Source organism: Balearica regulorum, chromosome 15 (assembly GCF_011004875.1).
Source record: "Balearica regulorum gibbericeps isolate bBalReg1 chromosome 15, bBalReg1.pri, whole genome shotgun sequence".
Lineage (NCBI taxonomy): Eukaryota > Metazoa > Chordata > Aves > Gruiformes > Gruidae > Balearica > Balearica regulorum.
Window position 1 is genome coordinate 2,108,240 of NC_046198.1, and position 17,261 is coordinate 2,125,500.

Sequence of the window (17,261 nt, forward strand, 5' to 3'; positions counted from 1 at the left end):
TCACTCTGCCCTATGAGTTGCCCTTGGCACTCTCCCAGATTCTCCTAGATTCCTACTTTGGCTCCATTCTTTGCAATCAATCAATCAAACTCACAGGCTGCTTTTGTGCCCCCCACCTGCGTAAATTTTGTCCCCTTCTCTGTTCTTCCTGCCCTTTGGTGCAGAAATAACCCCTTCATAGATATCCAGAGAACGGGCAGAGCGGGCGCTGCTGCTGAACAATAACCACTACGGGGGTCTGTGCCAGTCTTTAAGGCAACTGCTCTGCACAGCGTATCTTCCAGCGACTGAATGTCTCTCCTTGATGTGCCACTGCTAGAGCTGGCTTAGGAAAGCTTTAATAGGCTCTGAACTACGAGCAGTTATACTAGCAGAGCCTGCATTGTTCCTCTCAACACCTGATTCCTCCTTCTTATCACAGCCCATCTCTGACATCACATCCCAGGCTTCTACACAGATGGCGACGTTTCTCCCCGTGGCACAAAGCCTAAGTAATGTGGCTCAGCTGTGAATCAACTCCCAGGGCTGTAAAATAATCTCTTACACCATGGTGCTTCAGCAATGCAGCTGAAATGCAGGCCAGAACCTGTGCAATCGGAATCCTGGGCCATGGCAGTAAGAGTGAAATAAAAATACAGTGATTTACTCAGTACAAGAAAGGTCACGTGGCTCCTGCTGATGGAGTCATAAGTGTAATTAACCTCAGATGTTATTTTGAAATGTTTATAAACTAGGCAATGAAGATGTCTTAGCATGAAGTGTCCTTATGAGACACTAGTTAAGTCAGGCTGGGTTTTCAAAGATATTTGCAAAGTTGATTTTAAACAGTATGGGGGCTTGTGCTACAAAAAGCCTATGAGGTTACTGTTGGCTGAAGTTGATCTACCTGAGGATGACTGCCTCCCCATCCTTGGGCACACCTTGCTGCCCCTCCCTTCCACAAGTGTCATCGATCATGAAGGCAAACACTTTTTTTTTTTTTTTTTTTTTTTTGGTAGCAGAACTGGTTTTAAATGGTGCACAATCACTAGTTCTGGCACTGGGGTAAGAGGGAAAGTGGATTCTGCCATTTGGGAGTGCCTCCTAACAGCCAGAATTTATGCACGTGTATTTTGCGGTTTGGCAAGGAAGTTTACCCGCTGTAGAGACAGCCATGCTGGCACAGACCAGGATGAGGAGTGAGAGACATAGGTGAGACTGGTGGAGTCCACAACTATTTCTCCTCGCTGGGAATGGCAGTGAGAAGCCACTGCAAGGTTTGCTCTGGGGGTGCTGCCTTGAGACTGGCAATCTTAAAATGTATCAAGCTGAGCCTACTGAAGAGGGAACCACCGGGGTGCAGATCTTGTTACGCAGCACTCATGACTCTGATGAGCAAAAGCCTGGGAAAAATAAAGAGGCTCCGCTGACAGCCACTCTCCCAGAACTCCCTTCAGCAGTGATCGCTGGGGTTTCCAGCAGCTCACTTTCTTCCTCTAAACCAGGGAAAGAGTGGAAGGAAAGTCATCAAAAATGGTCTTGGGTAACTTGCTCTTTGCTTCCCCTTAGTGCTGTACTTTGCTGGGTGAAAGGTTTGAGATGCCATTCCCAAGGGTGTGATTTTAAATGAATGGGAGCAATGTCTAAATGTTGTCATTAGTTTAAAAACATTTTTGAAAAGTTAATGATGAAATTTGTTCTAACTATTCTTCCCAGATGTGACCTTGTGACTGAGCACTGTAAATTTCATCAAAGTATGAGAACTCCAAGGTGTCTACCAGCTTGGACGTTCAGATTTGATCTCCATGATACTTGTAAACTCCAGCATCCTGAATTCCTTATTCCTGTCCCATGAACAGTTTTATTTCTGGAAGTCCTCCAATGGTACAGCCAAAGTCACAACAGCCTTATCGGTGTGGCTGCTGGACTGCTCTATACCAACGTGTCAGGAAAAAGACTCTCTTGGCTTCCTTTCCCAGAGGAAACCATGTGCATGAACTACACATTGCATTGCCAAATACCAGCCCCTGTGCAAGGAAACTTTCCCTCTGGGGAACAGTGGGTTAATTGGCCTGATAATCATTCTATTCCACTAATCGGTCCCTGTAGAAGGGCTCTGTTTGTTTTACCAGGCTTATAAATCCTCTACCGAGCATTTCTGGTGATTTATTTAGGAGGCTGATTTTTGATTTTGCTCTCTGGTGTTTGTTCTAAGTATTTAATTTTTTTTCATAGAAAACATAGAATCTGCTAAGATATTTCTCCCAGGAATTGTATTGATTCAGCAGGTCTATTCCCACTGTGAGCCCTTATTTCAGAGAATTCCCTGTATTCGTGGAACCATGCCACCAAGCCTTGCAGACACTCCAAGTCCTTAACAAACAACACAACTCAGTATTTAAGGTCCTGAATATAGGACACACGACTGGGGAATGCTCTGAGGTATTGACCCACAAAAAACCAACATAACTTAGGAAGAATGAGTTGCCTTTGAGTGACACCTGACCTCCTGGAAGTCTGAACTGGAAGTGAATTACAGAGAAGAAAGTCAGCTGCCCTCCTTCAGATCACAAGCTCCCTAGCAGGGGGTTGAGACAGTGCTGTTACAGCGATATTGTCCTCGCTTACCTGTCCAGCAGGGAGTCGAAGCAAATGACCGCACCGTCTCGCTGTGCCGCTAGCACCAGACACAAACCGTCCATTAAGAGGGAGCACTACAAGAGAGGGAAGAACAGAGCTTTGGTGTTGCTATTCACTTAAATAAGTCTGTAAGCCTCGCTGATGAACCACTGACAGCACAGATAACTGCTTGTGTGCCGAGGGGATGAAAGTCACAAAGCAACAGACCCTTTCAAATTGAAAGAGTATCACGTCTGAACTGTTAGTTATCCCGCTCCTATGGCACACTGTTATTCCTGTTCCCTTCTCTCAGAGTGAAAATAAGCAGGTTACTTAGGTGTGCTATTCAGTCACTGAGACAGCTGGAAGCAGGAATACAGAGATAACTAAATGTTGAGATACTGTAGCAGAAACACTTACTGAAGGAGCCCGTGTCCCTTCTGGCAAGGGAAAGCAAATGCTGTAACGTTCACCTTTGGCTCGGCAGTGCCAGACCCTTCTGGAAATGCGCCAGCTCTGCCCAGAGTAATTCAGCTCTGACAGAAGGAAGTGTTTCCATCACCAGGAGAGCAGTGCCACTGCCATGGCCCTCCTTCCCACACGCTGATTTGCTTTGTACTTCCTAGAGAGCTGTGCACATTCCTGTGTGCAGAGGGATGGCATCCTCAAGGGAACCGCGGGAGAAGAAAGTAGCGCTTAGACTAATTGGATGCTAGATGTAATTGCTATTCTGTACAGATGTACTTCAAAGGGATGCTGTCAGTTTAAAAAATCACAACCTGAAAAGATTTTACCTGTTCTTATTATAGATAGCACCTAAGACTCTTATAACTGAAAGGCTGGAAGCACAAATGTTTGTCTGGATTTTTTCAGAGCGACTGCTGTGCATCTCTGACAGCCTTTTGTTGATTGCTACTTCCAGGATAAGTAGTTTCCCCCCTTGTTTACTCTATCTCTGCTCCAGACAGCACTTTCTTGCACATTCTACCTTACTGCTTCGCCCTAGTAAGGATCCTGAAACGGTGGGCTTCTCCTACCCCAAGTGCAAAGAGAAAAACAGTCTGGGCCAGATACTCTGCTGATGTAAAGCAACATTATCTGCTCACCCCAGAAGCACATCTCATGCTTCAGCCCTGTGAGCACTTGCTCAAACCCCATCCTGCACCGCAGCTTGAGCTGTCAGCACCAACTAAACATGAAGCAAAATGAAATCTCTGCCTAGGACTCCAGGGCACAGTCCAAAAAGCGGAAGGCTTATTTAGCATTGTAGAAGAGGATTAATGGGGTGCAATTAGAGAAAGGGAAATAGAAACTGTATTTATATGGAAAAACAAGATGGGATACAGCAGCAGAACATACATAATAGCAGCAACTGGGCATTGATAGGTGAACGGAATAAAATGTTTAACAGGGACGCGCTACTCGCATTAAGGATCCATTCACACATAATAATGTCAAGGTTACGTGTCAGTGAGCTAGCGGAGATACAGGAACACAAGGTAGGGACTCGTTGGCAAGGTATGCTGCCTGCGTTACTTACCAGTGGTATTAGAGCTCAGATGCAGTGCTGTGCTAATAGTGCTACAAAGCAAGCTTGCTCAGAGCTAGCCTGGAGATCTTAGCACGGCATGGCACTAAAAGGCTTTTCTTTTGTGCAAAGGAAGCAAAGCACAACTCCAGCTGTCTCGTACCTTTGCTGCAACACTGCACTTTGCTCTGCTTAGTGTCTCAGAGATGCAGTGAGCTTGTGGTGCATCCAGGACAGTGAGGCGTACTCCAGTCACTGTGAAATCTTTGCCAATAAGCTGATCGAGCAGTTCGACATAAGGTGGGTGCTCTGAACCCCGAAGGATTATCCCAGGCAATACGAGGCAAGTGGTTTGGCAGAGGTTATCAAGCAATGGCCGATCTGATGGGAAAAGATCAAAACACAACAGATGCTTCTTTTATATCTACCCCGTACGAGTGCTAGCTCTCTAAGTAATTCTCCCCTGCCACAGACAAGTAGCTCAAAGAGCAGAGGCACGCGGGCATTGTTACAGCATTTGGGATGTTTGCAGATGCAGTTGCTCATCCTCAGCTGTCAAACTGCTGTATGCCTACGTGTACATATCTGGAGATCACAAGACAGCAGTAGTGACCCCATTTCAGGAGTCAGACAAGGACAACCGCTGCTTTGCTACAGGAGATACTATTCCATTTAATTTCTTCCAAGCAAAGAAATCTGTTAATCCTGCTGCTTTTATAATCCAAAATGTAATTCTGATCACCACACATAAGACAATGTATTTCATATTTTCCTCATGATAAATCTGTCTGTCCATTAGGCAGCAGCTTGGTGATAATTATTTGCTGAAAGGAGAGGTTTATTTGTGTGCAAGAGCTACCTCTAGTGTTCAAGATGAGACCATAAAGTGAATGATGTGTCTGGCTTGCTGGAGGTGCTTACTATATTGTGCCTGACAATTCAGAGATCACGTGTACTTGCTTTTCCAGGACAGTGACTCTTTGAAAAACATTTTCTGAGACACAAACACATCAGGGCTGTACACTGATTTCCTTTCTACTCTGCTTAGGCATCTTCAAAGCAAAGAGATTCTCACGCAGCAGGAAATTAGGGGCACGCATTTTGAGATTTGCTCCCAACACTGGGCTGTACAAAGCTTGCAGAATACCTGCATTCTTTCCACAACAAGCTATTTTTTTAAATTTTATTTTATTTTCTGCAATCTCTTCTAAAACTGATGCAGAGTTTCAGCCACAGCAGACCTGTGCTACAGGCCTAGTCCTTTCCCATCATGCAGTAAGTTGGTGGGAGAAATACCCCGCCTGTCAGCAGCAGCAACACTTCGAACTGGGAACACTTGCAAGTCTCCTCTCACTGCAGCTTTGTGCTCTGAAGGCAGCTTGAGCTGACATACCCCACCAGAAACACAACGATGTGATCACATCTCTGCAGCTACCTGGACGAGATGGTCAGACAGCTACCTGCACAACAGCGTGGTCACCTCAAAAAAGCTGCTGTTACATGCACAGAGTTGCCAAGGTTTTGTGTCAGGGCTCATACAACAGTTGGGAATGTCAGTAATGTTGTGAGATAGGCCTCACCGCAGGCATAGGTTAAATCTGAAACCTTCACGCAGTCTCTGATGTCTTAGAGTGCAATGTAAGAAAAGGAGCTTGCCTGAGGATTTGTGATTTTTGTAACGATCACGAAGCACGTGTAGGGCACAGCCCAAAGCCAACAGAAGACAGTGAAAAAATTCATTGATAATTACCTCAGGAAAAATCCTCCTCCAGAGACCCCCTACACAAAGTGACTTGGTGCCTACTGAGTATCTATACTGTCATTAAGGCAAAGGCCTTGACTTAGCACCACCCTCCTTGCACTCACGTGTGTTCTCTCGTGCACCTGCTAGTAGGGGGTCAATGCCCAAAAGTCCTTTATCAGTACGGGTTTAGGGTGGGAGGTGGCAGTCTGTAATTCTCTAGCATTTTTATCATACTCTTCTGCCAGTCCACAACAATCTTGTGGTTTTACCACTGGGATTAACAACTGCAGCTATCAGGTCTAGTGCAGGAACGTTTTCTCAGCTGCCCACCCTCCTGCTTGCCAGTCACATCAGAACTGAAGCTACAGGGATGAGACTGACCTGGTTCCAAACACATCTGCTCCCCAGTGAACACCACAGCGATGCTTTACCCTGTCACTGCTTGTTTATAAAGGCTTGGGATCAATCCGCAGTATCCCACATGGAAGCATCCCCATGTGTTGGTTACATCTCCTGACATAAATCGTGCTGCATCACAGCCTGTGTTGTATACACGCCTATCAAGTAAAATCAACAAAAAGGCCCAGAGAAGGTGTAGGCATCTGAGGGAACCGACAGGCTTGCTGAAGCTTTGACTTCAAATCAAATTCAGACCAGCAATAACTGGAAGTCATTTTCAGCTGGCAGCTCCTCAGCAGCTAGTGGGAACTGAATGAGATCTCAGTCCAGTTCCTGAGAGTCAGATGTCCACACTGCTAAAAGCACTCCCTGTATAAATTGTTATTTATCTACTCAGAGAACAAAAGGTCTCACAGTTACCCATCACTACGGTGTCTCAGCCTCTCCTGTGGCAGGCTTTGAATGGACATGCAAACCACCGTGGCCAAGTTAGCGTTGAAAGGCATTGTGAAAGTTCAGCAGAGAAATGTGCACTGTTGCGTACGCCAGCTGTGTTGTCAGCGCTCGTTCTTCTCCTGGTGATAAGGTCAGCGCTTCTGAACAGCCCTATATTTAAACCCATGAAAGCACTGGCAGCGGAAAGGCCTGGCAGGTAAACAGTTAAATGGCTGGACTCCACTGGAGCTGTTTGCAGCTCAGAGTCCTCTCTCCCTTCTGAAAGAACATCAATACCAAATCTTGCTGCCACCAGATGGTTTGTCTTGCTGTCCAATTAATCAATAACAGTCTCAATCTATAACAAGAGTTACGCATTTCCTTACCAAGACTGCATGGTTGCTCAGAGCCCAATAAATTGAGTTGCCCTCCTGCTTCACGTTTTATGATCTTGCGCTGCTTGTTGATTTCTGAACTGACTATGGGGTCACGTTCCAGGTTATAGATCTGCAGGAGGGAAGGGAGGGAGAGAGAGGCAAGTCATGTGAACACCGTTCCCTAATCAGGAAGGATAGCACTTCTGAAGTATTGATTCAGGCAAGCTGTGAAGCTTTTGTTGGTGTTGTGTACTTCTGTAATTGCCAGCCTAGAAAACACCTGCTTGTCTAGAGATACAAGAACATTTTGCATGCCTTTTTTTTTTTTTTTTTTTTTTAATTCAGGCTTAATTCAGTACAGCATCTTGTCATCCTTTTAAAGGTTCTGTATCCAGACATCTTTCTAAGGTCTCTGCTCCCAGCTTTTCAAGGCCAGGAACTCAAGGACTGTAAGTGTCTGACAACTTTATCCAGTGCCACACTGGTGTGGAGCAGCTCCCTTCTGTCTCTGAATGAACTGGCACATCCACGTATCCCAGCACAGCGCAGTCATGATGCTCTGGACTCAGCTGCATCCATATTAGCAAAGCATATTACAGAGGAGGCCGGCTGCTTCCAGTTCCAGAGCTAATCTCCTTGGACTAACACAGCTGGGTCACCTCTGTGCCACGCCATCATAGCAAGGCTCAAAAAATTCCATCCCTTCGTTGGGCATAACCCAATCATTTCAAACCCTGTTTTTGAGAAGAAAATGATCAGAGTGGAAATGACATACAAAACTAGTTGACTGGGAAAGACTTACTGTTTCATTTTAGCTGTTGGCAAATCACAGGAATTTGAATCAGAGACCAGCAGCTACATAGTGTGAAGGGCTGGATGAGCAGAGGCGGGCCACACTCAACTGTGTCTTAGCAATCATCAGTGATGTTGCTATCCCTGCCCATGACCTGCTTCCAAAGCAGTGTTGACTCTCTCTGGGAACTTTGCTTCTAAAGCATGAGCCCTGAGCCCTCCTGAATTTATGGCACAGGTTACTGAACAAATGTAGCTGAAAAAAGCACTTTTCCACCAAGACTGTCTGGGTCAATACAAAGTTAGCGCACGGTGGTAGGAACAACCACAGAAGAGGGGAAAAGTCTGTAGCTGGTGAAATACGGGGGGGGGGGGGGGGGAAAGAAAAGCATTGTCTAAAGCATAATAAGAAAGAAGTCATGAGATAACAGGGACAAAGCCATTGCTCTGACACAGCACGATACTTCTCAGGAAAGGGCAGAATCCTACCTCTTCCTCCTCTAATGTCTGACACTCGGCGCAGCACAGCCCTTCTGGGAAAAACAGCTTCATATCCCGGACAGCTATTTGATAGGATTTGGAGCCTGAGAGATAAATACAATGAGAAGATTCTCTCAGGCCATGAATTAAACATTCTGTAGACTCACACTCATCTTTCTGAGAGATTGATGATGTGCAACTTACTGAAGTAATTGCTTTAAAGGCCAGCTGTTCTGTACAGTGACAGCAAACATTTAAAACCATCATATTTAGAATAGTTCCATTGCCTTCTTGGTATTTTGATTCTGTCCTATTATCACTCAGCTTGTTCTTCATGTAAACAAGACTCCTTCTATTTCCTAACAGTGTAGTCAAGGGAAATTGCCTGTGAAACTCTGCAATACCAGCTCCAATCCCCCATTGTTGTTCCCTTGCTTCTGGATCACATCAGGCTGGTCTTATGGAATGGGAAGGAGCTACTAGTTAGAAAAACTGTGCTTAGTAACTATAACGTAAGTCTTAAATACACTAGGGGCTCTGTTTTACAACAGAAATCAGAATTAGCATGAGACATTGCTGATAGCAGCATATTTTTCTGTTCACCTGCAGTGAAGAAAGGTACATTGAGACTGGAACAGGTACTGAGACACAATGGGAGGATCATGGAAGGAATGGAGAAGCATCTGAAGAGTTAAAATTAAAAGACCTTGGCTTGTTTGATCCAACATGACACAAAGCTGAGAAGGAATCTGATTTCTGATAAATACATCAGCATAGAAAAGGTCAGAGAAGAAAAAAAAAACAAAACTATGTAAAGTTAAAGTATGGGTATTGGCACAAGAACAAATGGATACAAACTGCCAACCATCCAGTTGGGGTGGATGCTTATGAAAGGGAATACATGATGGCGCTGTCAGTGAGAGAATTAACTGAACTCGGTGACTTGAGAGGTCCCTCCAAACTTAGCATCTGAGTATTTCCCTGTAAAGAAAGCAACAGTGTTATAAAGCACTACTCAGAATGTTTTGAGATTTGTGGGTGGAAAATGTTAGAGAAGGAAAAGCTATTTCTATGTAACTGGAGTTCAGATAGATTGTCAATGTGCTGGCACAGATCCATACTCCTGGGATACAAATAAACAAAACGCAAATATCCTCCGAAACATTACGACCTCTGCAGGCTACCCATTCAAAGAATCATGTCTCACTGCTCTTAGAGCACCAGCCCTGTTTGAACTTCGTAATTCTAGGTACTCTATAGCCAGCGTCCTTAACGCAGTAGTTTACGATCCTAAGGTTACGTAAGTCACCAGTGTGTAAGTCGTGGTGTATCCTTTATGTATCTCTATGTCAAATCTTCCTTGTTTAAATCATTCATGCCATTACAGAGGACACAAATGCTCCCACAGCTACCAACATTTTATTCTCACTTTGCTCAAGATATAAGACAGTACAAGATGCACATGCAAGAACTCTTTGGGTTCAAGAAAAAGCACATTACAATGATGTCGTAAGACCCAGGAGAGATGAGAGGAGTGCAAGTTTACCTCTGTAGCTGAACTCAGAGTATTAAAACTGCATTATTTGGCTTGACTGTATCACTGGAACCTGGTCTTCACCTTACTTGAATTTTCCCAGTCACTTTGGAAGGAAACACACAGCCAGAGTTTGCTCCACTTCAGCAAGATGGCCTTAACCAGAAATCTTCCTCAGCTGGAGCAAAACTGAAAAAACCTGGCATTCCCTCCTAGGAAGGGAAGATGGTCTTCCACGGTGCCCTAGATGATTACTCATGCAACGATTAAGCTCTTCCGGCTTAACTTGTAGGTAAATGTTTCTACCCTTATTGGAGGACAAACTCTTGGAGGTGTAAGGGGTTATGAATGCTCCTTTCCTTGCAGACACCCTCCTGGTATAGCAGCTGGATCAGATTTTTGAGTCAGAACTACTGAGTACATTACTTATCCCTGCGTCCATTTTCCTTGGATGTGTTCAAGGATGGCTGTGTGAGCCAACTAGATAGCTCGCTCCAACAATCTGGTCTCAGAGGGCAGGTGGTGGCCAACTAGTTCAGGTCTGTGCTCAGCCCAGCCTCAGAAGGAAGCAGGGATCTGAAGGGAATCCCTAAGTGGACATCTGAGGGTTTCTCTAACACAGGGAGCTCTCTGTGACTTTCAGCAAAAGATAGCATGAGACTCAGCCTCTCTTGCCAGAATAAACCAGTCTTTAACTGAGTTATGCTAGGGATGCTCTAACTGTTGCATGGGTCTCTTAAGTTTTGGGTATATATTACCCATTCTTAGCCATGACTGATGAGTTCTCATTCTCAAAGCAACCTGGATACACAATCCATGAATCTGAAGAGCAAAAGAAGCAGAGGCTGACAGTGGAAAAGCATTGGACTGAACAGCCCTGACCATTTCTTTTGTGTAGGTAGATCCTGCTCTTCAGTCGCTCCCATGAATGAGATCCTGTGAGTAATCGTGATGAGATGCTTCTCTTGGTTTAGTCTTGGTCCTAAGGATTATGATCGTATCTGATAAAAAAAGACTCTACATCAAGGGGTTGATTCTCTTCCCCAAGCTGTACATGGTGGATACTTCATTCCCTACCAGTTCTCCTCAAAAGATCACTTGATATAGATAAAAAGAGGGAGTGATTTGACAGCACAGATTACAATACAAAGAGCCAAATAATCCAATGGATCTTGACAGGAGAGTTCTTCTGGAACTTGAAGGCATACAGTGCCTGCTAGCTCACTTGTGTTTATAGAAATTTCTGCTTTTATTATTTTTATGTTCCCTTAACTACATACAGCACAACCAGTACACACCAAGGAAAAACACTATTCATGGGCAGCAAACCAATACTGCTTAATTCCTCAGGAATTTCTGAATTAACATCCTTCCCTCCCTGTGGCAATAGCCCAGGCTCCCTCCAGCAATACCCTTGGCTCTCTAGAGGCCACTCTCTCCAGCAATACTTCCCATTTTCCCATCCTCCTCACACTCTCGGCCAGCTCCCATCCCACCCACCCAACACACACCCCGCAACATCCTAGTTCCCTCCCCTGCTGGCAGATGAACTGGGACTGGTCCAGCACACTGAGGATGCTGACTAGCTGGTGTGCCTCTACTGATGGGCCAGGTAGCAAGAGCCCTCTCCGAACGGAAAACAGCTGAGTTCAGCTGCTTTCCTCAGCAAGAGTAATTTTTGATCACCTATCTCTATCCAGTCATTATTGTTTTGAGATGTTACAGGAACTCTGTATCTTGGAGTCTTTTATCAGTCTGAAATCTGGTTGCAGTTGGCCAATGGGTTATCAGGAGGGGACTCATAAGCAGATAGAGGACAGATGGGTTCTTGGGGATAATTACAAAATAACCAAGCTAAAAATACAAAATGACCAAGCAGTGAAGAGATCAAAGGAAATCTGTGCTGATGGAAGACAGATCTAAGGCTGTTCTGGGAAGAAATGGGTTTTTTTAATATATCTTCTGGGAGAATATTTCATAGCTTGAGACATACTCGGCTCAGTCACCAAGAAAACAATGAAAGCTTTCTAGGGAATAATGGTCTCTACCGCCTGCCAAGGCTAGATCTGTATTGACAACGCAGGAGGTAACAGTACATAGTATATTTTTTTCCATTGGCATATCTGAACTTTCAGACTTTTCTTTTACAAAAACCTACCATAAAATCCATTTTGGACTGTGCTGATGCCATACTGAGCCCTCCAGAGGAACGGATCTAGTGCTTGGGCTAATTTAGGATCCTCTGGCCCCAGCAAATCTATCAGCTTCTTCACAGCATTTGGCCTCTGAAGACACAGCACGAGAGCAGTGCCTGAAGTAAGGTAGGTACAATGAGCTTCTAAGACAGCAGGATCCTGAAAAGAAATAACAGGGAGGGAACAGGTTATAACGAACAGTGTTAGTGAGCGCTGCGTACGTCCCAGCCTTCCTTTGGCTAGACCCATCTCTGTTTAAAGCAAATAGATCTGCCATTACTCCTTCCTTTCTCTCCTCTTTGTAACATACATACCAGTGGTCCCAGCAGGCAGAGCTTCCAGAGCATGTACCATGGCCACCAAGCCAGTATTTGTTGTGACATCCACCAGGTAACAGGAGGTCTAGTTCCCACCCCATGTCCATACAGAGCTAAAGAAAAAGTTAAGCTCTGGGCTTAAGCCATAGCAGCTCATGGTTTTAGTCCCTGTGGTCATAGATCCGCCAATGGCAGTTTTTACACGTACAAACAACTTTAGCCCTAAAGTCTTTTAGTAAGAAAAGAAACAAAATCCTATTTCTAAAAGCCAGAAAAGCCTTGTGCTGTGACTTGTTCTGCATATCTGTACACGCTAGTTACCGGAGGCGGGGTTAATTTTCAGGGGGTAAGGACAAAAACAAGTCACTACTCTGCAGTTTACTTGTCTGTGGCTGAACTTTTGATTTAATGCAATACCCTTTTCACAGTACCTTCCATGTGACGTATGGATAGGGTGGAACCAACGGACATGAGCAGTATCAACAGGGTCATAAATGCTCTGGGATAAGGAGCCACTTTTAATTCTGCTGCTATAAAATAATGGATTACAAATGCCAGAACTTCTTTTTTTGAATTCACAAAAGGACGGACCCTCACACCCACCCTGCTGCTACAGCCCAGCTTCTCCCAGGGGGTGGTAGAATTTCATACACCAGTTAGGATCAGGACTACAGAAATAATGAGCTTAAACCAAGGAGGCTCAGGACAGGGCACTAGGCAGGGGCTGAAAGATGACAGTTTGTCCTCCTGACTTTGCCACTGCCACATTGTGCTGCTCTGTGACAAATTTCTCTACCTTTGCTTCTTTTCCAAGTGTTGTCAGTTCAGCCTGTGACCACTCCTGAGCAGAGATGTTCCTCCTGTAGCTCTGCAGGTCACAACACCCTGGGATCTTTATTTTAATCAAGGATGAGTAGCAATGACAACTAGCAACCACTGCACCAGTGAGAAGAGTCCGATTTGTAGGCTGGAGTCAGACATAATGACTGAAAAGCACGGGGGAAAGTAGCAAGTGCCTGGGGCAGAAGGCTACCAAGGAGCAACAGAGCACTCACAGCCTTACTGACTGTTTTAACTAAGCAAAACCTTGGAAAGCTAGGCTTGTCTCCACTGAGCAGGAGGTCAGGGTGCCCATGGCAGCTGCAGGCTGCCTCCTTCATCTTAACGAAGTGACAGGAGCACCCAGCTCTGCCTCCCTGTGCTCCACAGCACGGCAACGCCTCTGCCGCAGAGAAGCTCCATGCCAGTGCTGTACATTCTGTACAGCTTACAAACAAAAAAATCGCTGAAAACCAGCGTTTTCAGCTTGCTGGCTGAACCAACCCATGGATATTTACTTTTTTCCAATTTTTGAGGAAGTGAAAACAAGGGGGAAAACCACTGTTTGATTCAGCTGAATCACATTCAGCCCCCTAAAGGTTTTCCTTTCTCTATTTTTCAATCTTCTAAAAACAATAGAGTATGGCAATTCTCTACATAAAACATTTCCAAAAGAAAATCCCATCATTTCATTTAAAAATACAGAGATAAAAAACTTCAAGGCCTCTTTTGCTTTACTATCCTAGGAAACCATTCACTGACTTTGACCCAAATCTTCTCTCGCTCGCATTCCTCCTAAATTGCATTCCTAAGAAGCACTATAAATTGAAACTCATTGCCTCAATCCTGATATTCTCCCCTGTATTTGAAAATGCAAAATGCTGCATGAGAAAACTAAACAAATTAAGAAGGGGAGGGGGCTAAGTAAGAGATTTGATATGAGTTGTGGTATTTGTCAATCCTCCCACCGCATGGAAACACAGGGCAGAGGAAGCCCTGGGATGTCAGTCACTGGCTGCACATGTGAACCGCGCAGGAAAGTTTCCCAGGCTCTCCTGTGATAAGAGAGCTCTGTTTAGATGAGGATGCAGCGTTTCAGCATGTCATAGTATACTGCAAAATTATGACATTAATTCAGTTCTGTATAATACAAAATAAACCCCTTTTGCTTGAAAAATTTTTGTTAGTTGAAAAAAAATATGTATGTAATCCACTTTTCTAAGGGCTTTCTCTTTGGGAGATGAAAAACAGTGATGATGACTTCATGAAAACTTTCAGAAGGAAATGTTCAAAGATATAGTTTCTCTTAAACAGATCACATGTTGTTTTGTTCCAGAGCTGCTAAACCTTGCTTTTAGGTCTACGTAACAAAACTCTTTTGCCTCCATTTCCTGTCGTTCCATTGTTCCCCAGCAAACAGGCAGACTTTGGGTTAAAGAGTTAAAGACGACATTGTTTCTAATTGCTACCGACAGTGTCAGTGAGCCAAGGTGACTTCTCTCCTTCTGATAGATCCTCACATCCGCTCTAGACTCTGCCAGCCAAATGATGCCTTTATTTACATCCTGCCTCCGCACCGTCTTCAAGCCGTGTCCTTGCTGACACCTGAGCAGCTGCGGCGAGGTTGCACATGTGCAGGTGACTTGAATTCAGTGAGCAATTTTGTTGATGCACACGGAGAGGAAGTTCCAGCTGCGTGCTGGCTCTGGAGGACTAACGGGATTAAAAAGCAGCAAAATTGTCCTTCTACCTCTACTGTTAGAATCACAAGATAGGACTGGAGGGAATCTGTCAAGTTATTGAGTCCAGTGACCTGCTACTGCAGGCAATCATATCAGGTAATCCCCAACAGAATGATCAGATCTCACTGTAAAAATCAAGCTTTCTAGCTAGCAGTCAAACCTGAGAATCTCTGCGGGACCGGATCTGCTGGATAAGCACGGAAAGGAGATACAGCCTCCACAGGCAGAGCTCCCTCTGGGAGCTTCTCACAACCTGAACACGATCAGGTCGTGCTAGGAGTTGAGAAGACAATGTCAGCTCTATTTACCTGACCTTTTTTTTTTTTTTTAATTATTATTAAACATCAGACAAAAAGTATTATCATGGCTCCTGTGGTTAGATAACCTCAGCAAACAGCAGACCAATCCATTATTTATCATGTGCCAAAGGCCAAAAGCTACTTAGAAGCTGGATGTTAGTATTTAAGTTGAAAAAGCAATCATGTTTCTGAAATCATGTTGCTGAGGGTATTTGTCAAAGTGCATGTAAATAAACCATTTGAAAGAGGAAGGAGATGCCAGGTAGTCTTGCTACCAATGAATAAACCCCAAATCTACTATCAAGTACTACGTACACAAACCACACTCACACATTGCAGAGCGACGTGAGGTGAGGAGGAGATAAAAAGCCCTGGACAGAACTTCTAGAAGGGTCAGACACACTGGCTCTATGTTCTTCAACAGGAGATGCTAAATTTCAGCAATTTGCCCCCCTATTAAGAGCCTCCTTTTAAAATCAGCACTGTATCCCATTGTCCCCCAAACCGAGAAACAGATCAACAATGAACATCGCTCCGATTCAAATGCTTTATAGGAAATTCAGCTGTGAAAAATAGTTCTGCCCCCACCAGCTGCCATTGTAACACTTACTTTTGAAAATCTACCTACTTATCTTGGGAGCTCAGCCTTTTTCAGCCCTCATGAATGAAAGACTTTCAGATGTGTTCTAAAAATGAGAAGGAGCCCCTGTACAGCAGAAAGCATTTCCTACTGTCCATTCCCCCTTGCCAAAGGCAGTCTATTATCTCTGCTTTCTCACTTTCAAAACCTGCTTTTTTTTTTCCGTGAACAAAAACCCAATAGTCTGTAATTTTTAAACTCATTAGTCACCAGCTCTTCAAGGAAACTAAATCGATGCTCAACAGCTGCTCTAGTGTGCTAGAGAACTCCAAAAAACAAGAGAAAATTTTCATGAACAACCCCTCTTCAAATTTACCCCGCATATATCTACATTACTTTCCGAGGTAAACATTTGGATTTTTTTAAAATGTTTTCTGTTTCAGATGATAGACTAAACATTTTTGTATTTAGCTGCATGATTAAAAACTGCATTGGAAAGCACTTCCCCATCAAGTCTAACAGCCACTATCTCCCTCTTACCAGTGGTCTGTAAATATTTCAAAATCAGATGCTTGTGCTCCATTGCTTTGCTATCATGCAGAAGGTATTAATTGTTCCTGATTGATGGTTATGTTAGAGCACTGTCCTGGCATGTTCCTGTCTTCTTCTGGAAGGCTCTATTAAGAATTTCTATACGACAGTGTTATAAACTCTCCCAACTTAACCCAAGAGCAATATCAATTACAAAGGCTTGTTTTCTGTAAAAGTTAATTGGTGAAATGTCTTCATGAAAGCAATCAAATAACAAGGATTTTGGGTTTTTTTCCCCCAAGGGAAAAAAAAAATAATCTAACTCCTCTAAAATGTTCAGCTTTCAGTTTCCTGGCTTTCACAATATCTTTTCACTCATCTCCTATCCTCTAAGGATATTTCAGGTTGGGAAAAAAATAATTTCTAATGCTATAAAAGAACAGAAACATAAATCTATTTTTAGCTAACAAAAACCTGTAATGCCCCAAGATTTAAGAACCTTCTTTATTGTCTATTAGACATTAGAAATGACAGTAACTCAATTTTCTCTCTTTGCAGGTCATTTTTACAGACTCTTGAACACACGCTCCTGGAACAGAGATTCAGCTGTATATGTAACGTAATATAAAGTAACAGGGCTCAAGAGGTATATATTCTCTGATGGTGCAATGAATGTTTCCCAGCTCCCAGGTTTAAACACCTGGAAGGAAAATCATGCAGAGGGGGTAGTATGCTCCTTCAGTGTGCCCTACCTGGAATGACCTTGGGGAAGAAAGAAAGGACACCTGTTTTGCAGTTCAAGAGTCAGCATTGTAAATTAGCAACTAAACAGATTCCTGGGAGGTCTGTATTGCTCGTATCCTCCAAATTTTTGTTTTAGAGAAAGCAGGT

The 17,261-nt window shown here is 44.0% G+C and overlaps 1 protein-coding gene and 1 long non-coding RNA gene across 2 annotated transcripts in view; one reads left to right on the top strand and one right to left on the bottom strand.

The window, feature by feature from the left end:
* DNAAF8 (dynein axonemal assembly factor 8) overlaps nucleotides 1–17,261 on the bottom strand; it is a 94,373-nt gene that overhangs the window by 4,763 nt on the left and 72,349 nt on the right. The window contains exons 26-30 of the mRNA XM_075767451.1: nucleotides 12,046–12,241; nucleotides 8,363–8,457; nucleotides 7,091–7,211; nucleotides 4,290–4,507; nucleotides 2,608–2,693 (exon numbers count right to left, since the gene is read on the bottom strand). Of these exons, the coding sequence (XP_075623566.1) occupies nucleotides 2,608–2,693; nucleotides 4,290–4,507; nucleotides 7,091–7,211; nucleotides 8,363–8,457; nucleotides 12,046–12,241 (716 nt within the window). The remainder of the gene's footprint in view (nucleotides 1–2,607; nucleotides 2,694–4,289; nucleotides 4,508–7,090; nucleotides 7,212–8,362; nucleotides 8,458–12,045; nucleotides 12,242–17,261) is intronic.
* On the top strand, nucleotides 1,327–17,138 carry LOC142603966 (uncharacterized). Its single transcript, XR_012837858.1, has 3 exons — nucleotides 1,327–1,863; nucleotides 14,632–14,856; nucleotides 16,929–17,138. It is a non-coding gene; the product is annotated as an uncharacterized LOC142603966 (long non-coding RNA).